Source organism: Apteryx mantelli, chromosome 1 (genome assembly GCF_036417845.1).
Source record: "Apteryx mantelli isolate bAptMan1 chromosome 1, bAptMan1.hap1, whole genome shotgun sequence".
Lineage (NCBI taxonomy): Eukaryota > Metazoa > Chordata > Aves > Apterygiformes > Apterygidae > Apteryx > Apteryx mantelli.
Window position 1 is genome coordinate 119078179 of NC_089978.1, and position 22155 is coordinate 119100333.

Below are 22155 nucleotides of genomic sequence, written 5' to 3' on the forward strand. Positions count from 1 at the left end.
GACAAACTAGGTTAGCAATTTTTTTATTTTTATTTTTTTTTAATGAAAGCATTGCAGAGTGGGTTTCTTGGGGGTGAGGGGAGGAAGGGGGGAAGAGACTGCTTGGTTACTCATCACTCCTTCCACCTCAAATTTGGAAAAGGTTCCCACTTACTACCTGCAATTAGCCAAGTGGTCTGGCTTGAGAACTGCATGTAATAATTTGTGGGCCATGCTCATTTACCAACACCTCCAGTACTTCTAACTGCATAGAGCTGACACAGCAGCATTTAAATACTGTGCGTAATTATCTTTCCTGGACAATCTTCTCATTCTCTAGTTATGCACACCACTACTTCAGTAATACTGTTAGCAACAATGCTACATGTTCAGTGTTGCTTTGAAAAACAAAAGAAATGCACAAAAAAAGCCACCACACACCCACCCTTTTACACAGTTCTTGCTCTGAAGAGCCCACAATCTTTGCTTCTGCACACTGCCCATCTGGAACTGACAGTGGTAAAGAATGCTACCACATGTTAATCTAATGTCAACTACTCCATTTTTTGAACACAGCAAAATGTCAACTACCCACTATTTGTTATTATGTGACACAGGAACTTCAGCAGAGGTAGCTAAGCCAGAAAAAAAAGGAGGGCAGGAAGGGGCACAGAAGTATTAGCAACTCCCGAGAAACACCTGTGTGACCACAATCCAGGTTTCTGTTCCTGTTTCAGAGACCCCCTCCTGTTATTTCACTTGAGGAGTATATAGGAGAAAGATCCACCTCTTAACCCTTGAAATGAGTCATTTTATGCCCCGAAATGTGAGATTTCATGACACTTACTCTAAAGACAGAGCACCCAGTACACCAGGTCACATAAGAGCACCTACTGCCATACTGCCAGCATTACCCCACCTCCCTATAAAGCCAGACACGCCGTACGGCTCCTGACCTCCTATGGCAACCCCTTTTACAAGGCAACCACACGCCACACGAAGTAGGATCCCCTCCTCGTTCCTGCTTTTCACCAGCCCTCTAAAGTTTGGGGGAGAAAACCAGCCGTATTTATGCGGCCCCGGCCCCCCGCGGGCTCGCGAGCCGTTAGGGCGCCACCGGCCGTTAACGCCCGCGGGCGGGTCGCGCGCCGCGTGACGAGGGACAAACAGCCGCCGGGCACCCGCCGCCGGCCACTCGGGAGGCTTCACCGCGCCTCAGGCGGCTTCGCGGGCGGCCCCTCCCGGCCGAGGCCGCCCGGGGCCGGGGCCGTGCCCGCGGGCAGCGGCTCGCCCTGCCCTGCCCTCCCTCGCTGCCTGTCGGTGAGGCGGCCGCGGGCAAACGCCCGGCCCGGCCCTTCCCCTCCCGCCCCCGCCGCGCTGCCCCCCGGCCGCGCACCCTGGGGCTCACCGAGCAGCAGCAGGAGGAGGAGGAGGAGGCAGGGCACCCGCTCCCCGCGATGCCCCATGCTGGCAGGACCCCCGCGTGCCTCTCGCCCTGTGGCCGCCGGCGCGCTGCCTCGCCTCGCCGGGGCCCAGCGGCAGCGCGCTCCCCGCCGGCCGGCCGCTCGCCTTCCCGCTGCCCTGCGAGCGCACGGAGCCGCCCGCCCGCCCCGACCGGCCGCGCCGCGCAGCCAACCACAGAGACAAACTTTCCTCAGCGCCCGCCCCCGCGCGCGCCCCCGCCCGCAGGTAGCGGGGCGGCGCGGGGGTCCGGTCCGGCCCCCACCCCCTTAAAGGGGAGGAGAGAGGGGGCCGTCGACCCGGCCGCCGGCAGCCGAGGGGGCGGGGAGCCCCCTGCCGAGCGACGCTGCGGGCAGGGCGGCGCCGCCCCGAGCCCGCGCTCCGCGGCCGGCCGCGCCGCTCCGGCCTCCCCGCTGCCCCCTCACGCGTGGCCGCGGGAGCCCCGCGCCCGGGAGGGGGGAGGCGCGCGGTGGGGCGCGGCGCGGCGGGACGGGCGGGGCTCGCCTCGCGGGGCCCCCGCCCGGGCACCGCCCCGCCCGCGCGCGCGCGCGGCCCCCTCGGCGACGGCCGTTGGGCGCCCCCGCGGAGCCCCGCCATGGCGCTCGCGGCCCCGGCCGCCTGCTCGCATCTGCCGCTGCTCAGGCCACCGCTCGCTCCTGCCCTGCGTCCCCAAACGGGGGTCCCCGCAGGCCTCCTGTCCACCCCCCCACACAAACCCCAGCCAGAGGTGCCCACCTGGCCACACACACACCCCAAAAGCGAGCGCGCACACCTATGGCCCAGTCGCACAAAACCCTGGCTGTACAGTCCACTCTTGTCTCCTGTCCATGAACACACACACGATCTCCCAAGCCGCAACCACAGTGCAACCCTCTGCTTCCTGCCCCCCGGCAGAAACTTGGGGGCACCCATGCCTCCTGTCCCCACGTGGCTGCCGGCTGCCCCGGCCCTGCCCGCTCCCCGGCACAGTCCCACCAGCATCACTCCCCGCGGCAGGCGCCTGCTGCTGCCACAGGCACCACGGCCACAGGCATTGCCCTGGCCACACAGGCGCCGATCGCCTCAGCCTTGGGGTGCTTTGGGGAGCAGCTGTCCCTCGACACCCCACTGCAGGCAGCCACCTGGCACGCGGTGTTTGGGATGGGTTTCTCCTTCGCTGCCTGCCTCCCTGCTTAATTCAGTGATGGGCTGCAGCATTAATGCCACTGCCGCTGTCCTTCCTGGTCTGGTCGCAGAGGTTTTTGTTTGTTTGGGGATTTAATTTCCTGTTTGTTTGTAAAAAGAAAGAATTGAGGAGCTTGCCTACTCTCCAGCAATTTGGACAGTGTCTGTAGTCTCAATCTCCTTGTCACAGTAATTGCAAACCTGGTGCACTCTCAGTGTACATTTGTGCATTTTACCACATACTCCTCCGGTTCCCTTCAGGCTACCTGATTTTCTGTTGTTTGGTGCAGCTAGCTCCACGTTACACATTTCACTATGTGCATAGTCTCCAGAGCCCATGCAGGGTTTGGAGCTGCTCCTCCTGCAGCGTGTATGCTGGTCTTGGCCATGTTTTGGTGTCCCCACACACCTGGCATGCCCTGCTTTGGGTGAGGTTGTTTGCTTCCATTAGCAGGAAGTAAGTACTGCATTCATAACCAAGAACAATTACCAGAGTGGATTTTAGGTTGGACTTTGTTATCTTCTAATGCTTTGCTGTGGAGAGGGTGTTGCCTGATACAATTGAAGCAGGATCCTTGATTAGGAAAACTTTGGCCCTGCAACCACGAAACGTCAGATACCTTTGCAGAGCCGAAGCTGTGGGATGTCGGGAGCTCAGCCCTGTTCACACACAAGCTCTGCTAACTTCCAAACTGCAAATGAGACCAAACCCAGGCATGACTAAGAGAGGGCCTCCCAAACAAAATAGGACTGACTGCATCTAGGTCTACAGTATCCTCCTATGCCTGTTTGCTCTTGCTGCCTATTTCTGATTTTTCTGCTCTATCTCCTCCTTTGGCCAGCATTCAAGTATGTTTTTTTCTAAACTTTTTATCTTCACTGAAAAACATCACTTCTGTGAACCCAGACACGTCACTTACTTCACATTCAGAAAACGGATATCTCTCCCCCTTACCTGTCTACCTTTGTCATTCTGGTTAAACTACTGATGCTTCATCAAACTTTAGCTCTGAAAACACATCCCCTTGTGCCTCTCCAGCCTTGCGCCAGTGATCCTAATAGGTACATATGAATGTAGTCACGGACATAAAGTCTGCTGTATGCACAAGCCGGCTGTATTTGCAGGAGCTCCAGCCCCTGTTTGCTCTGTGCTTTGTATTTCCTGTGGTCTGTTGCCAGTTTAGGATCACCAATTCATGACCTGAATTAAAGTGCTGACAGTGCTTACAAGCAGTATCTTTCTCCAAGAGATCGACTTAATTATTTTCCTTATGTCATTGGAAAGCTTTTCCTTATGACTATCCAATCTGGAACTCCCCAGTGCGTTCACAGTAACATCCAAATACAGGGATCTACTTCACCATTGCTTTGCATTGTTAATCGGTGAAAAATACAGGTAAAACCCTGAGCTGTGGTGTGTGGTATCCTCAACAAGTGTAAAATGACTTTTTCACTTAGTATTTAGTAGGAACCACCTTCCTCCCCATAATATTCAGACTTCTAGACAGAAAGGGCCACTGTAATCAGTTAAACTGACCTGTTTATACAAGCCTTAGAATTTCTTCCCTGCTCCTGGATCACAGTGAGTTTGTTTGAAAGACAACACATCTTGTCTTAAGACTCCAAGCAATGGTGAGTGCCTCACCCCACCTACTAATTTATTCCAATGTTTAATTATCCTTACTGCTAGAAAATTGCTTCTTTCAAGGTTGAATTTGTCTAACTTTGACTTCTAGGCGTCAGAACTTGTTATGCCTTTGTCTACAAAACTGAACACCCATCCCATTTTCATGGATAAGTAACTATACAGAGTGCTCACATCACCTCTCCTTGCTAAATGGAATAGATTGTTTTCTTTGAAGCCTCACCTTATAAGATTTCATTTCCGAGCCCTGCAGCATTTTTTAGTCTTTCCCATATTTCTAAATACCTTTTGACACATGGGCACCTGTGGTTATACACACGTACGGTGCTCAGACACAAAGTCACTTCCCTCTCTTTACTTGCTATTACCCTTCTCACACCTCTAAAAATGGAATTAGACTTTTAACTGTCAACACTGCACAAAGAATTTGTGTGAAGGGTGTTACCATGTTGAATCCTCAAGTCTCTGCATCTCTATTTTCCAAGATGGCACCTTTATCCTGCCATTCATCAGTGATGTTTTTTCTTTTTCTCTATATGACCTTGCAGTGGACTGTGTTAAAATACAATTCATAACGCTGTGACAATTTAAGCAGATGTTTGAGATCCCTCATTCAATTTGGTAACTGTTCCTCTGCAGTTGATAAATCACCAGTGTAGATGCACGAAAGAACAGGGCTGAAGTTGACCACGCTGTTAGTCTACCTTCTTGCTTCAAAGCCCATTTTCTTCTCTTTTTTTTTTGTCCTACTTTTAATGGATTGCTACTTGTATATGATTATGTCATTTTTTCCCCTTGCCAATTCCATTTTGTATAGTTCAGCTGTGGGAGCCAGACTGAGTCTAAAGCTTTCTCTGAATATAAAGCAGAGACAAATATCTTCTTCTTTTTTTGTGTTTTCTCCATATTTATTTATGAGACACAGAGTAAATATGTGGTCAGTTGTTCATTTCTCAGGATGGCATCCAGTTTAACTTTCAGTGTTTAGCACATTGTTGTTGTTGGGTAGATACCATATGCTTTATTCATGATGCTGCAGAAAAGTTTGCCTACATTTCTTTATACCTAGATTTCTCCATAATGCCTTGGCTGAAGGCATCGCTCATTTTGGGGTAACTAGATTAGCCAGCAAAATCTCCATGAAGGATCCAGATTGAAGGGTTGTATTAAACAACATGCATGCTCATAAGCGTATGAACATGAACACACACAGATCCTGAAGAAACCCATGTGCAAACCCTTCCTACTTGCAGCACTCCTCCAACACATAGTTGGCCAGGTTTTGTGAAGTTTCTCTTTTGACAAACGGATAAACAACTGTTTTTGTCTCTTCAGCTCATTCCCTGGGCAGCAGAGGGCAAAGACGAGGTGACTTGCATAGCAGGCCTGCTCAGGGTGCAAGCGTGAGCAGCGATCAGCAGTCCCACACACCTTGGATAGCAGGAGGCCCCTCCAGACAAGCACCCAACACCCTGTTTAGGGGCAGGGCCTAGAAAAACATTGCTCGTGTGCAGCACAGGTTGCTGCCTGCAGACCTGAGGCAGGGGAGCAATCTTTCAGTCCCATTGCCTCAGCTACATGAGGCCCCTTGCTGGTAGTGTGTGGTGGCCATCCATTCCCCTCAACAGGAGAGAGGGACAGGCAGACAGGCAGGGACATGCTCAGCTGCTCAAGGGCAGGACGGAGACTGTCAGGTGCTTCCAAACTGCTTGCATGAGAAGCCAGGGGAAAGAGAACTACAGTGCAAACATGGTTCTGGAGATATTTACATGTAGATGTGTCATCTTGGGTCTCGGCAGCTCGTTAAAGACCTTTTTCTGAAGAGCTGGGGATGTTATCCCCACCGTGCTGGCCAAACCCACATTGTTTGGTTTCATTGAGCCTCTAGATTCCCTTTGTGTTTTGAAACTAGTGCGACACACTTCTTCATTTCCTCTCCTCAACTCCTGTTAAATTTTGCCTTGCTCTATTGAACAGCTTCCATGTTGCAGCCAAGAGGCTGCCCCATCGCAGTCATGGCTGCCAGGATCCATAAACCCCCTAAGCTGTACAGTCAGTTTTGTGAAATGCTTCCGAGCATACCTGGATGGAAAACATATGCCCCCCGTCATTCTGATCTCAGTAGCTGAGCAGAAATTTGGGGAAAAGCAGAGAGCTCACAAAGATTGTGAAAAACTCAGCTTACCCATTATGTATTATGCATTAAAACCTGTCTCTATTGAGCTGTCTGAGATAAAGTCGTACTGGTGTTTGATCAAAAGAGTAAGAAATAACCTTGATTTGTCCTGGCTAAAGCTGGCTACCTTGTGTAAAAAGTTTTTGTGAATAAACTATTTGCAGATTGATGGGGAAAAAAAGTGAGTAATTTATTTGATGAATATTGTTCAGCTGGCTTTTGAATTTACCAAATCATGAGGGAAAAGTATTGGTGAATGATTTATTTGAAAACCTAGTTGAAATTTGACAGGAGAAAATGGTCAAACAAATTATTTGCCACTACTATTCAAATACCAGTAGACCTGGATGGTATTCATGCATTAGTAAAGTGCACCAAACCATGGCCCTAAGAAAGGTTCTGAAAAGTGAATTAAAATTTTCTCTCATCTTCTCCTTAAGAGAGATTCTCCTCAACCACAGCCCAAAAGCTACTTACCAATGAGCATGGAATAGCTTCTACATTTGCAGTTATTTATTCTTATTTATTGCAAAGACATTCTGGAAACTGTCCTGCATGATATAATAGCAATGAAAATTGAGTATCTTTTACTTCTCTATTGCCTCCCTTCAGTGGATCTCTAAGCAGTTTACGAATTTCACTGGGTTTAATGTTACAGCTGTTCTGCCAAGCAGGAAGGCATAATGAAATCCAGAAAAAGTAGGAAGCACATGCTGCTTGCTACAGGTTTCATTACTTCATAAACTCTCAGACTTCATGGGCATTTTCTGGGACTAGGCTCCTTTCAGTAAAGCACATCATTTAAAGATGGACTACTTTTTCATATCTGTCTTCCTAAAGTTTGATTCCTAAATCTGTACTTAAGCACTCATAAATAGCTTCTTTATATTATATGCTGAGCTCTTGTTGATTTTGATGGAATTTTTGAGCACTAAACACTGGAGGAAAAAAAAACCATGTATCTTGATCTATAGGTGCATACACACAGATTTAGCAGCATAACTTTAGATGCTTGCTTGCAAAAATGTTTATGATGGTCTACAGGTTAGTGCCGCAATAACTAGGAAACAGGCAGGTTGCAGGCACTCACACCTATGTCTCTAACACCACATGAGCAAATTACACACAGAAGTTACCTGTTATGCAATAAATGAGACATCTTCCTACTTCATGCCCCTCTTACACTTCCAGGAGCAGGGCTGGAGACCTCTCCCTTACCTTTTGTTTAAAATTGTGAATGCCTATTATCTAAGATGAGGAGCTGCACTTCAAAGCACTATATAGGTATTAAAGATTCAGCATTTAATGCTATGGCAGCCCCTGTCATGTCATGAACAGCAGGGATAAAATCAACATCCTATTCAAACCATTGGCCATTTTCTCATCAACTTCAGTGCAAACAAGATTTGATCTCTAGGACCAAACTGACGACCACTAACCAAAGAATTAGTGAACACAGACTGCATGCTAAGGCAGTACATGACAAAATTACTCCCCAAGAACTTGCTGTCTGAATTCTTGCAGAAGTGAATAGTTAAAGAAACTATCTAAATGATATATATTTTTATGAGATTGTAAGGAAGGACTGAATAGCAAATTAAAGATCCACTGTCAGCTTAAACACAAATACTATAAAAACAGAAGTAAATATTTGTATGATTGCTGTTGATCATTAGAGGCAGTTTAAAATCCAGATTTACTCAGCATGATTTATGTTCTCTTTCCCATCGGCATGTCACCTCTCTTGAACTAGGAAAAATCAAAAGCAGACAGTTGTGCTTTCAGGTTTTCTCCATTCCTGTGTTCTGACTGCAAAAATCATAGGGGAGGATATTGCTCTGTTTTAAAGGAATAGTTTTCATCAGAAACAGAGAAGGAAAACAATAGAAACATTTCTGTTGGCATTTGTTTGTTTTTATGTGGATTCTTCTAAGCAAAATGGAAGTCAGGAGGGAGGGGAGAGTCTCGGCTTCACATGAGCAGGTGCAATTCTCACCCTGCTCCAGATCCACTCCTGTGATGCAGGCCAGCTGCACTCCACGTCAGGAGCCTGCTGCTTTTGCTCCCCACTGTCAGTCTGAGCCTACCTCTTCTTGTGTTTTTACCTGTGGGACTGCTCTCTTCCCACCTCAGAAACAGACTCAAATTCTTTTCTAATCTTGATTGCAATGAGTAGGACATCCATGCAGTGAGGCTATATCAGATTAAATCAGAAGCAGTAACAGTGTGTTTCTCTGGCAGGTCCCAGAACCTCACATTCTACTATACCAGGTACATAATCCAGTCTTTATTTTTGGCTTTTCTGAGACACAAAAATTACAGAAACAACAAGCCAAAACGCCTCTGCCTATGCAAGACTGAACTGCTACACATAATATACACTGAGCTGTCATTTATTAACCTGAAGATAATTTAAAATAATCTATAATCCAGGAATAAGAAAAGAACACCACAGGATGTGGCAAATCCTTCTCATAGAGCAAGACAGTCTTGTCACTATACCGGACCATGAAAGAAGAAATACGCTATCTCTTCAAGATAGGACTTCCTCCAGTTTCTTGGGCAGCTTTTAGAGTGCATTTTAGAGTGCATTAAGAGGAGTTAATTAAGAGAATTAGCCTGGGGCTGACAATCATGACCCCTTCTGACAACCTAGGCACATTCTTTATTTACAAGAGATTGTAGCAGTGTCTCAAAACAGGAAAGAGGCATGATATTAGATGGCATAGTCACTGCGCCCAAGGAACGGAGATCTCAATCCAAAGGACCATCCAGAAGTCAGTATTTTGGAGCTCTTCCCTCTCCCTAACAGGACTGGAGGAGATTATATGAAGAGAGCTCTAAATTCTCAGACAAAAGAGAAAGTTAGGAAGTCCTGGGGAAAGTTGGAGAAGTCCTGATGTGTGTTTCTGAGGTTCATTTATAACTTGCAGTGCCAAGCAAAGAGATCAGAGATGCATAATACATGCCAAATAAAACCAACATAAAAGTTCAATGGCAAATTGAAATCTTTGCTTTTAACAGAGTTCCAGAAACAAACTCAGAAAACTTGATGCACAAATAATAAAGGTGTGCAAAACAAGCTGTGTACTTACTTTATTTCCAGTCCTTTTGGCATCCTAATATTCCAGCATCTCCCGCTTGTTGCAATTTGTTGTCATCTTCCCTCCCTCCCTTCCTTCGTTTTCCACATCACATGACCAGCTAACTAGTTATTGAGCCAGAAGGGAAAAATGGGTCAAAAACTGCAGATGTCTCAGGGTTTGTGCCCAGGGGACATCAGATAACAAGCTGTTGCAGTCAGCCTGCAAACTCACTGGTTGGCTTGTTATTCTTGAGTGTCTCCATAATGCTTCATTGATTCTGGTCTGGCATTTTGCTCTTGATTCTGCAGCGTTTTGGGGGTATCTGCAGTACAAAAGGCTCATCAGCTCATCCAGCACTTCTTCTGTGAGTCTTGGATAATGTTAAGGGAGGCAACTCAGAAGTTAACTTCATAGAGGAGCTATAGCTCTCTCACACCAACCTGCAGATGAGCCATCAGCTGGCGAATTCTGCTGGCCACTAGATGTTCAATACATTTGTGCCTTTGTAACACTTGCGTCCTTGAGGACATTCACTTTTACAAGGTGCTCCTGCATTGGCAGCCCAGGGAATGTGCCTGCTGATCATGTTTATGTCCTGGACAGCCCAAAAAGCCAACTTATCACAGGGTAAACAATAGCACAAAGTCTCCTTGCCTACTCTGTGACTTCAGAGATTGCCAGCAAGAAAATGCATTCAAAATCAAATCGCGATATATAAAAGCCTCACTAATTTGGACCTGAGAGTCTTCAGAAGAGGGCAGAATTTGGCTTTCTGTGAGAAAGCTGTGTCTGCATGTAAAGCTTCTGGAATATGTCCAATAAAGCTACATATACTGTGTCCCTCAAAATACTCTCCCCTGACTTGGGGGGTAGCTGGTCTTCCTGGAGATTGTTTTAGAGAGAACTCCGACCCAGGCTTTGTACAGATGAGTGTGCAACAGCAAAACTGGGCAGGGCAGGTCTGCACAGGGGCTTAGGCTAGTCTCTTGTATCCCTGTGGAAGTCAGCCAGTGCCTCTCTGCTTCTGGAAGGGATAAGACCTGTGCATCGTCCTGCCACTCAGGCATTGCACGGGCTTTCAGACCATGGGAATGGTCTGCTTTTCACTTACCTGCTGCGGCAGCAATGCTGTGGAGCAGCGTGCTGTGCTGCAAGCAAGACAGTCTGCAAGTGAGTGGGGAGTTCGCTGTGTGGATGGGTTGGAGAGCAGGGGAGGCCTGAAGTATGGGGAAGGACTAGGGAGAAAGGAAGGATCGTGGCATTTCCAGAGCTTGCCACAGAGGATCAGGGCAGCTGGGTAGCCTTGGCAACAGAAATCGGAGGTGTATTACGGGGATTTAGATGCTGTTTTTGGAAGCCTTGTTCCAATTTAAGATGATTAGCAATATCTGTGAAAACCCTCAGGAAACTGGCTCCTTGAACTTCTTTTTATAAAGGCATCAGACAAGGTGCAGTCCCTTTCTTTTAGCAGGAATTCCCTAGCCAGTGACTGAAAAAATGTGTCGCTTTTCTCCTTGCTGAGAAGAGGCAGCTGCTGTGCTTGCTCAACTACAATCCAGGCTGCACGGGAAGCCTGGATTTAAGGCAAGCCTGGCTGATGACTCTCACATAATGTAAAAGTTCCAAGCAAGAAGGAGGGAGCAGCTGCAATTACAGTTTTGGACTGGGAAGTGAGAAAATAGAGATAATTTCCGTTTCCACAGCAATGAGAATAATTATCATAAATAAAATGGTTGATTGGCAGCTGGAAGACTTGCTCCTACTACTTAGAGCAATGGGCCGCTAACAGCAGCACAAACAAAATCATTGGATGGAGGAGTCCACTTCAAAAGGTTAAAACTCCTTCCCCCACTCTCAGCTTCATGCTTGTTTGTTTGTTTGTTTGTTTGTTTTCAATCGCTCCTTATTTGGACTTTACTTTTTTTTTTTCCCACAAAAAGCATTGTGTTTTACAAGGTCTGCCTGTGACCATCTCTTCTCCGATTCCACATAACCTCTGTTTCTGTCTGAACAGCTGATTGAATGAGACTGAAAGCCTTTCAGAGCTGCAAGCCTTTGGCTTATCTTCTCTATAAAACCCTGCATCCACTTGTAGATTAAAAGCAATAATATTCGCTCTCAAGAACATCTGAAAACCAGCCATTTTAGCAAGTGACAGACATTCCCCATGAAGCTGCTTTCATATAGAGCTGGTTCTCTGGTGCTGTCTCAGAGAGCCTAGCACATTTCACATACTCAGAGACTGATGAAGCCACGTGAAATTGCCTTTTGATGTGTTAATAAAATGCCAAGCCAATTCTGAAGCCACCCTCTGGCATACTAATCTGGACTTCTTTATTTGAATGTTGCCAATGCTTCTGTTGCCACCTAAAAGAAGGTGGGACACCATGCGAGTAGGCCTAGCTCAGGTGAGCTACCCAACCACTGCAGAATGAAAAGTCCGGTGGTGCTCCAGTCTAGCTGAAAATCCGCTGAAATTCACTTAGCTACTAAAACTGAAAATCCACGTTGTCAGAATTAGAATTATCAGGCAGTCAACTTTAAAACATCAGTACAATTTTCCTACTGAGCCTATGGGGTCTTAGAAATAATAAGCCTTAAAGTAAAAAAAAAAGACTTTTCAGAAAAGAAGCGCAAGCTGAGATAAACAAGCAAGTCTCACAGATATCTTAGGGAGCAGGTAATACCTTTTATATTCCTCAGAGAGCTTCTGTAACCAGTCTTCTTGGACTGTTCCCGTCAGCACATGTTGGAGCACATCTCATGCCTATTCAAACAAACAAAAGAAGATGTCTCATCTTTCACTTTCTCCTTCCTCCATACTGCAGGGAATTACTACTCCTCTCTTCTTCATTCTGCTTCTTATGTGGAGAGAGTCATTTTTAATTTTTTACTGCAGTAAAAATAATACAAAGCTTCATGAATGAAGCTGGCAAAATACAGAAGAGGGTTTTACTCTTCATGCACAAAGATAAAATGGTAACATAATATTTAATCAGGGAGTGAAAGAAAGAGAAGTGAGTTCATTAACTTTTCCCTTGACTGAAAACTCCTATTTTCATTCTTCTTTTATTTTTATTCAAATAATTTCAAGAGAACGCCATCCATATGCAAATGTATATGTGTTCTCAGAATACAGCTTTTTTTTATATAGACAATCATGAACACACTCCAGTAGAGAGAAGGAGTCAGAATTTTTCCATAGAAAAAATTGGCCAGGCAGCCAGTAGTACAAGCTCTATTAACCTCCAACTCTCTCTTCCATATTCCTGAGAGTTTGCATACTTCAATGGAAGCATTTTGGAGCACCGGACACCATAGATCCAATTGCTTTTACCCAAGTTTAATTTTTTCATCCTTTCCCCATTATTGACAGAAGAAAAAGAAGACACAACTTTTGCATTTAATTCTCTGGACAGCAAGATTCATGGTCTCGACAGCTTTTGAGGCTCGGTGTGGGCTCAGCTACCTTTGTCTTCGCTTCTGGGTGCCCATGTCCATGCTGGACTTTGTTAGGCAGCGAGTCAGCAGGCCAGGCTCTTCACTTGGGACACAGAAGGACAGGCAATGGGCTAACACGCTTCGGCCTGAGATGACATCTGGATTGTGCCCTAACGCACTGGAGTCCTGGAAATGGGAAGGTGACTCGTTTTATAAGGGAGCGAATGGCAGGGTGACAGCTTCCAGCCATAAGGGGGATCCTCAGCCTCGTCACTCTTGCCCACTTCTGCCCTGACTGGGGCCACACATCGGCTCAGACTCTCATCAGGTATCCTCATCAAGGGGAGAAACATTCTTGTTTAGCAGGCATCTCAGCAAAAAGCGTGAGTGAGAAAAAGAACAAGTTTAGCAACAGGAGGGCATATTCAGAGGCACAGCTCTAGTCTATCCCACAGTGCTCCACCCCAAAAACTTCCCAGGCAGGATTCTGGTGGCAGCACGCTCCAGGCACAAAGCACAGAGTAAAATGACAGCACCAGAATATCTCCATAGTTAATATGTCCTGGAGGTATGCTACTTTTAGAGAATCCTATAATGTGTCTCTTCTAGATGATCCTTCTTATGGGTGTGGCCTCCAGATACACCCGCTTGGAAAGCAGTTCAGCTGAGCAAAAGAGAAAGCGATGCAAAAATGATCATTAAAATAATCTAAGCAATTCTCATTTCCCCTCTGTGACATAAAAAATGTACTTCTCTCCCATCACCTTCATTTCTGAATTCTTCCTGCTGTTGTTTCCTTTCAGATAACCACGTTATCAGAAGCCCCTAATTTATGAGGAGCAGATGAAAAACAGGAGATCCAGACCCTTCCTCAAAGACCTTAATTCTGTCGGATTAGTATCTGAAAAACAACCAGGAACTTCTCAATGAATCTTTTTGGAATATTTCCTAAGCAGCTGCTGATTCTTTCAGACTCATAACAGAAAAGAAATCTGAGAGGAAAAACTGCAGCTGCTGCCACAACAGAGAGAGCTTATTATGAAACATTGAAGTCTTTTGAGTGTTTTTACTCATTTATTTGGGTGGTTTTTTGCTTTCTTTTCTTTTTGCTTTTTTGCTTTTTTTCTGCCCTTTTTTTGCAGGGGGAGGCCTGAGTGGCAAATTACTATGGAAAATCCACACCAGGAAATTGATACATAGCCCTACGGACAGGCATGTTCCCGTACAACTGCAGATGACTTCAGCTATTTTGGTTAGTAGCAAATAATAAAAGGTCCTTTTCGTTTTTGTCCCCTATGGTGTTTCCATTCCCTTTTTACAGGACTCAGATTTTGGGCTGAAGGCACAGAGCTGGGATTTGAGTGACTTGCCATCAGTGCCTGCCTCTTTACAGCGCATGCTGGTTCGAATTACCTCAATTTTCTGTGCCACGTTTCACCAGAATCACAGGTATCCTCTTAGCTGTCTCTATGGTTAATGTAATAGAAACTAAACCTTTCAGAGCTGGGATCACATGCAAATTGGGTTTTTAGGCCCTATTATAATACAATAAGTGACAACAGGGAACACTGCAGTAAAGTAGGATTCCCAAGGCTGCACTTAATGTAACCTTTCAGTCCTTAATTACCTGATACAGAATCAGAAAGGAAAGCAAGAAAATCCAGGAAAAAAAAAAGACGTTCCAGGCATCTGCCTCTCACAGTCTCCAAATAGGAAACCTGAGCTGACAGAACTGGAATCCTCCACAGAGAAGTGCTCCTCCTGCTCGGAAAGCACGGGAGCGTGTCAGGAACCAGGAGCTGCTCTCGCTAGAAGCCACTTTATCCTTCCAACTTCTGGGGTGCCAAACAGCATAGGCCCTCCCTCACAGGCGCCCGTCTCAGGTTGCCAGAACACCTGTGCCCTCACTGACCTTGCTAAAAAAAAGAAGCACTTTTTCTCACATTCTCTGTTTCAAATGAGAAGTCTGGGTTCAGGTGGAGTAAGCCTCCTTCTATCTATAGGTGAATTAGGCATATCCACATGCTGTATTGATCAACACAGACATTTTGTGTTATATTCAGGGCCAGCATGATCCAAAAGATGGTAAAATGAGATGTGCTCGTGGAATATCTAGTCCAGTGTTACCAACTAAGAAAATTCAGAAAAGCTCAACTTTTGGAAAAGAATTACCAAAGCTTTTTGAGTTCCACAAAATGCTATTTTACATTTGCATTACAAAGCCGTGTATCACTGAGGCCTAGAACCAAAAACAGGGGAAATACCTCATATTGTAATATCGATGGACTTCAGGTGGCATCTGTGGAAGGTGCTAACTGGAACTGAAGAAACTTCCAGTCACCTGAAAGATCTCTGACTTGCTCCAAACTCCTCCTTCATGCCAAACACCTAAATAAAATAAGTGCTACTCTTGAACAGGTAGGTTACTTACCCAGCAGGCAGAACAAGGAAGCTATTTACCATCCTCCTCTTGAGGCTGCACACTCTTTTTTTCCACCATGGTTCACTTGCTGTATAAGTTCAGTCAAGCATCTATCAAGGCCTTTCCAAATCTGGAAACACTGATGTGTCATGAAAATATTCCTTTGTTCATGGGTTACTGGCTAGATTAATTGCAGTAGCTCCTCAAAGGGCTGCTCGATCTGCCTTAGCAACTCATGTGCTTCTCAGTGCAGCCACCATGCACAACACGTTGGGAAGGATGCGTGGGAAAACAGGAGGTTAAAAGCATTTTGACTCTTTGTATCTTTGACAAGTCTTAAGCAACTTGACTAAATAGCTGGCAAAAATTTACCTCAGCATAGTTGTTAAATGTACTGTCAAAAGGAGCCAGCAAAGAACTTGAGGCTGATTTGGTTTTTGTTTTTTTAACTTTCTTAAGAAATCAGCTAGACCAAATCCTCCTAAGGAGCTGAGTCCCCAAATTACTCGCCAATTTAAAAAAAATGTGTTTTTAACCAGCAATGTGACTCTGCAAACAGTCCACTGTATGTCTTGGAATCAGAACTGCTCTGTGACACAGACATGTTTCATTATCGATTCAACAAGTTTCATTTCCATATGGCTTCAGTTACAGAAAAACTAACTGGAGCCCTTCCTTTCTTGCACAAAAGCATCGTCAGCTGAACTCCAATAACAGAAGATTATTTCAAACATGTGTAAGGGGTGGAAAGAGCCTGATTGAATCTGATTTGATAGCTTCACCAATTTTAAAAATTAGTGTGGATTGACATTTTTCCTGGAAGAAGGAAACAAAAGGTAGGAGGCCAGCTTCTTAGCTGGTGCCTGAGATGATGATCTGGTTCCCATTTTCCAGCTAGGAAAATAATCATCCTTAAAGAAAGGGAGGATGACTCCCCGGGAATACAACAGGACAGTGTGGGTGAGTGGTGAGAGTTAGGGCAACTCATCTACAGATCAGAAGAGAATGTGAACACCACAGCACAGGGTTTTTGGTAAATCTGTGCTCCTGATTTTGGCAGCTGTTGAGGCTCAGTTCCACTGGTTCTGACACCAGGGACTTCTCAGGGGGTAAAGGCCGTCCCTTAACAGAGTCCTGTATGGGGTCGTCGCGATTCAAGACTTGCTCCTGCAGTTTGTGGGCCATAGCCAATGGCCACTCAAGGCAAAAGGAGTCTTTTCACTGACTTCAAAGGATGCTGACTAGACCCTAATTTGTCATTAGATCCTTTGAGTGTAATTAAAGCCATATTGTGTAGAAATGGAAGGTGGACACAGTTCTTTGGATGATGCATTTTACTATCATTGCTTGGTTAGTAAGACTGATGATGATAATAATACCAGTAACAGAAACATCCATTTTGTCTGTGCTGTGAGCCTGCCAGTGGCTTCCAAATGTTACATGATTTAAAGAATCATGGCTTTTTCCCAGCCCCAGCTTTGCAAAGATTCCCAAGGAAAGAAAACTTAATCTTCTCTGCCTTTGGCATCCCTTTTCTTAATCATACTGCTTCCTTCTTTCACTAGATGATTGTCTCACCATTGCTTGAGCCCTGGGTGTAAAGTACATCCTTAGACCTTTTTATTTCAATTGGTATTTTAAAGCTTGGTGCTAGAAGACGCTATTTTGCTGAGATCTGATGTCATTTATGATGGAGGCAGTGGGGGCCCTGATGAAGGGAACTGGGAACCAGCTCTCTTTGAGAGTCCAGCAAAACCCTTTCATGGAGGGGGGGCAAGGTATGAGCAGCTTTCTGTCTACAAGGTCCATGTTTGGGATTTCATTACAGCTCTTTCATCGATGACACTGCTTTGGACACATCACCAGGCAATCACAGATCAAAATCACAGAAATAGCCCCAACTCTGGCTGTGGTGCCTTAACTGAGACAGGCAGTGGCTGATTTTTAAACCAGTGAAAGGGTATAGCAACCTCACCAATGTATGGCTGGGAAGGGGCTGCGCCTGTGGCCAGCTGTGAAGCACCACAGCTGTACTGTGTGCCAAGCCAAGCATGGGCACAACCATACCAAGTCCTGCTTTCGGGTCCCCCTCGGAGGGGAGGAAGCACCACAGCAGTTCCCATGGGCTCCCATCCACTAACTGAGAGGAAGCTCCATGGTCCCACTCCTCTCCCTCAGCCCGTAGGCTGGGGCAGCAGCAAATCCACACATCCTGCTCCTTGCTGTCCCAGAGTATGGGCTGCAAGATGCTGCTCGCTCTGGGGAGAGCAGGGCCTCCACCCTAAGGGAAGGGCTGGTAATGTGTCCTGTGCTGTACTACCTTCATTGCAGGGAGGAAGTGGTTAGTTATCTCACAGTGTATATACATACAGAGATGAGCTAAAAATGGGTTGGATGTGCCTGCTTTATCTTTTTCAGCTAGAGCTGCCTGGGCACAGTAAAAGTGATAGGTTGTTCCAGTTGCTCTGGCTTGCATCTGTGTTTAATCAGCACAGGTGCCCAGCTGTCTGCTAAAGGAAATTCTTCTGGAAGCCACCAAGATGGGCTTTTCTTTATGAAATGTTATTACTGTGATAGGTGGTAGCAGTGTCTATTATGCAGGTTGCCATTATATTCACTTCCTTCTAACACTGCCTGACTTTAACTGGCCAGGCTGACATCTTCTGTGAGAGGTGCTTGCCTCAGGCTGATGGATCCTCAGCCTTTTGTACTGCCTGCTCTTCAGCTCCTGTTACTTTGGTCCTATTAATTTCCTCTTAGGTTCTTCCATAATACTGTTATAGTGCCAGAGTGCTTACAGCAGCTCTTACATCCTCACCACCTGATGGGAAGCGGCAGTCATTTCTGATACCCTCTTTGAGCTGCCTCAGGTCAGACTACCCAGGGACTGGCAACTGAACACAGCATCTCACAGGTTCAGAGAAGCACTGTCATTGATCTCACTTGCAGCAGCGATCAGCACCTCTAGGATTTCAAGATGGGTGTTAGGAAATGAGAGCACACAGAGGCAGTGAATACCGGAAAAAGCCTGGTGAAGTGATGTGTATAACATCCGATGGGAACACTGCAGCAGAGGCAGGGAGAAAGTCCAGTTCTCGGGGACAGCACTCCAGCGTCTTGCCAATGAGACTATCTCTTCCTTCAGCCTCCACCTCAATTACCACATGCCTTCCAGCTTCCCCAGCAAAAGCAAGATAGGTCAACTGGCAATAGCCTCGTCCATCCTCGTGTTTTCCTGCTCGGCCCCTCTGCAGCTGCAGTCTGTGCACTGAAAGAGGCTGGGTTCCAGTGGCTAAAATAGCATGCAAGTTAGATGGTCATAGAGCCCAAAATAAGATTGCACAAGGCAGCCATTATTCTGGCTCTCAGTCCCTTCCTGCTTGTGGAGGCCTTGATTTTGCAATCCTTCTTATTGTTCTTTTAACATCTTTGAGCCAGGGTGTCTGTGAAAGTGATTTAACAGAAGCCACCTATCTTTTGTAAAGATTTCTCAGTGGCAGGTCTAGAGCAGAAGACCAGGCTGGGTGCCAGCACAGCACCTGGGAGACAGGTACTGTCATCTTACCCGCGGGGCTGTCTCTCCTTGGGAAACCAAGGTGATGGAAACTCCAGGTCTACTTCCTGGGAAATTCTGACCAACCCACATTAAAAGAGTCTTAGAAGGTATCCAGGCACTAAACCCCAGCCGAGATCAGCCCGCCAGGCCCCACACTACCCAGGAGAGGGGCTCGTATTTTAGAGCTGCCTAGGGGGTGTCTTTGATGTGCCTCATGGTCCTCCCTAGGGTCCCGGCCATGCAGATAAACACCTGCTCAGAGCATACCACAGCTTTCATCTGGAGCCAGCATGTCCTCCTGCATAGAAATCAGGGCGCAAGGAGGTGGGAGAGCATTGGTCTGATCTTACTGTGAAACTGGAACATGGCCAATGCATGTGCCTAAATTCAGGTGCTGAGATAGACCTTCAGCTGAGATAATCCAGATATAGTCCTCTGGTACCAGAGATCGCATGCCCAAGAGCACTACTATTTACCCATCTTGGCATCACCTGGTTTTAATATTTAAAACAATGTTTCAAGCCTAAATTCTTCCTGCAATCATGAAATAAAATAAATGGAACTCCCAGCTGACATGCAATCTCTTCCTCCTTTTTCTGGTTGTGTCACAACTGGTCCTACTTTATCAAGCCTAGCACCTTTGCTTTCCACTAAGAAAAGCCAATTGAGATTTTATACTTATAAAAAAAGCATTAAAGCGGATCTCACAGTCTATCAGAGCATGTGGTGCTCTTTATCCTATGAGCCCATCTTCAGTGCTGCACTGAGCAAAATGGGCAATTCTCCTTCTGCAAGCCAGCTATTCAGATCTCAAACAGCTATTTTTTTTCTGAACGGCAGTTATTACAAGCTCTCTCTTTTACAGGCATGTTGTTGTGCTGGATCAGAAATAGTGATGCATGGCTACTGAAGGCTGAGCCCTGTGTTTTGCTAACGCTCTGGAAGATGTTACCATCTGTGACATGATTCAGATCAATGGTTTAGTGAAATTCTGTTGGCAGGGAGATAGTCTCCAGATTAATGCTTTAGAAATTCTCATGTTTCCAAATGACGTTTTGCCTTCCCTTTCCCTCTGCTATTTTCTTCCATGTCTCCAAAGGCAGGGGCTGTCAGATGTCACAGGTGCCTCATTAGCACGTCAGGACAAGGCAAGAAATACAGTTCTTGCTGGCAAAAGACATGAGACAGAAAGGGAGCACAGAGATCCTTCCCCTTCGGTGCTTTGAGGGAGAGCAGGGGCACACTGAGGTCCCCCCAGTGCCAGTATCACAGACCCACGGCAAGCACCCTCCTCACAGACACTCTGTCCTCACAGTATCCCAGCATGGAGGGGATCCTCAAATCATGCGCAGAACGTGGGCAGGAAAGAAAAGGTTGTTCCTTCATGAGAACAAAATTTTGTCCATTTGAAGACCACCATGGCAAATTGTCGGGTGCCTGTGGGATGTGCCCAGTTTGTATAAGTGAGAACAAATTGAAACCATCTTTGATCTTAATGCTATGTATAGCCAGCCAGTACTACAGCTCCTGGCATGCAATGGTCTTTTATGGTTTACAAGAAATCAAAACAACCTTGATACTGATTTGCACAAAGGGATTTTGCAGAGGTCCCCTCAGGGATGGGAATCTCATTGCTTTAGGTGCTGCTCAGACAACGACAAAGGAGTGGGTCTTTTCAGTAAAGAGCTCACACCCTTATAAAAGACCTAACAAAGGCGTACCAGAAAATTTAGATACAAAAAAGAAAATTCAACAGTACTGTTCTGTGCAGCTCTCCCCAGCTGTTTCCAGCTATGCATTTTTCTGTAAAATAGCTCTTGCAATGAGGGCAATTTTCTTCAGCATGCTTCTCTCTGAGATGGTTCCTTACAAAGCACATACCCCAAACCAAGCCCTTCATCTCTTTCTGTAGCTATTCAAAGCCTGCCTGCAGCACACAGTGAGCACAGAAGTACCCAAGGCAGTCGAAGCAGTGCCGTCGCGCAGGTATGCCTACACCAGGCCGTGGGCAGTATGCAGGGGAGGACACTCTAAAAGGGGGGTTGAATCCCATCAGATGTTCTCCAGGTAAAACAACCTCCACATAGCAATATTTGTAATTGAGAAATAGAGGTTAGACTAAATGAATTCTCATCACCATTGCAAATCTACATAAGCTGCCCACTGCCACAGTAATTGAGCACAATAATTAAGCAATAAAGACAGTCATTTTTTAAGTACTTTTAACACCATAAAAGTAGTTTCAATGATTAAAAAATGAAAGGGCTGGAGGCCATCATTGTGACAGCTCTGAAGGCAGGAGTCGCATTCCAGGAATGAGACTCAGTGAATTCAGTCACAGCGAAGGTAGGACACTTTGGAAAAAACAGTTCGGTAAAACAGAACATTTTTATACCTGTACTTTTCTGTTATTTTATTGATTGGACAATATGTCTGATCATTTTATGCAGCTCAGTTAAAGTAACTTAAAAAATTATTTCTTTGAAACAATTTGGAAATACTCCTGGTCTTGCCACATATTTCAGCTGGGAGGCAATTTTCCCCTGCCCTTCTCTACATCAGCCTAGTATTCTTGTTAGAAAGATGTGGTAATACAGAGAGACACCAGCATCATTCACTGAATGAAAATACTGAAACAGCAAACGGTTTCTAAAAATAAAAATATAGTGAATATGTTCTTAGGTCTCTAAGGCATTATACAGTGACTAATCAGAGCAGTTTTCCTATGAAAAAAGGACAGAAGCAATAAAGATGGAATCAATTTAATAGTACAAAATGCAAGGTCGTGCCCTAAGGGAGTAATAACGAGAATTTCTGCTGCCAGCTGGGAGCTTATCAGTTGGAAGTGACAGAGGAGGAGAAAGAGCCGAGTGCGCCAGCCGATCAAATGACTGTAAGCAATATCATGCAGATGTGAGAAAGACAAATGTGAACCTAAGACATGTCAAGTGAGGGATTTCTAATAGAACTAGGACAATTTTAATGCTGTCATAGAAGTACAGAATATTGTACACCCATATAAAAGATGAATTAATTTAAATGGCCTTTTCTGTGCCTTTCTTTTAGGATGACCAGGGGAGGAGAGAGCTTTGTTTTACAAGAAGAGACTAAATGAGCTTGGTTTCTTCAGTCTAGCAAAATGCAGGCTGGGAAGAGATATATTTGTTGCTTATAAATACCCTGGGGGGAAGTACCAGGAAGAGAGAAGAGCTATTTGAGTGAAAG

At 45.7% G+C, this 22155-nt stretch overlaps 1 protein-coding gene across 1 annotated transcript in view; it reads right to left on the minus strand.

Annotated features, from left to right (window-relative positions):
* Positions 1 to 1501, minus strand: part of PTGFRN (prostaglandin F2 receptor inhibitor) — a 69768-nt gene extending 68267 nt beyond the window's left edge. Inside the window, exon 1 of the mRNA XM_067300085.1 lies at positions 1388 to 1501. Within this exon, the coding sequence (XP_067156186.1) occupies positions 1388 to 1445 (58 nt within the window). The 5' untranslated portion in view covers positions 1446 to 1501. The remainder of the gene's footprint in view (positions 1 to 1387) is intronic.
* Between the last annotated feature and the right edge of the window lie 20654 nt (positions 1502 to 22155).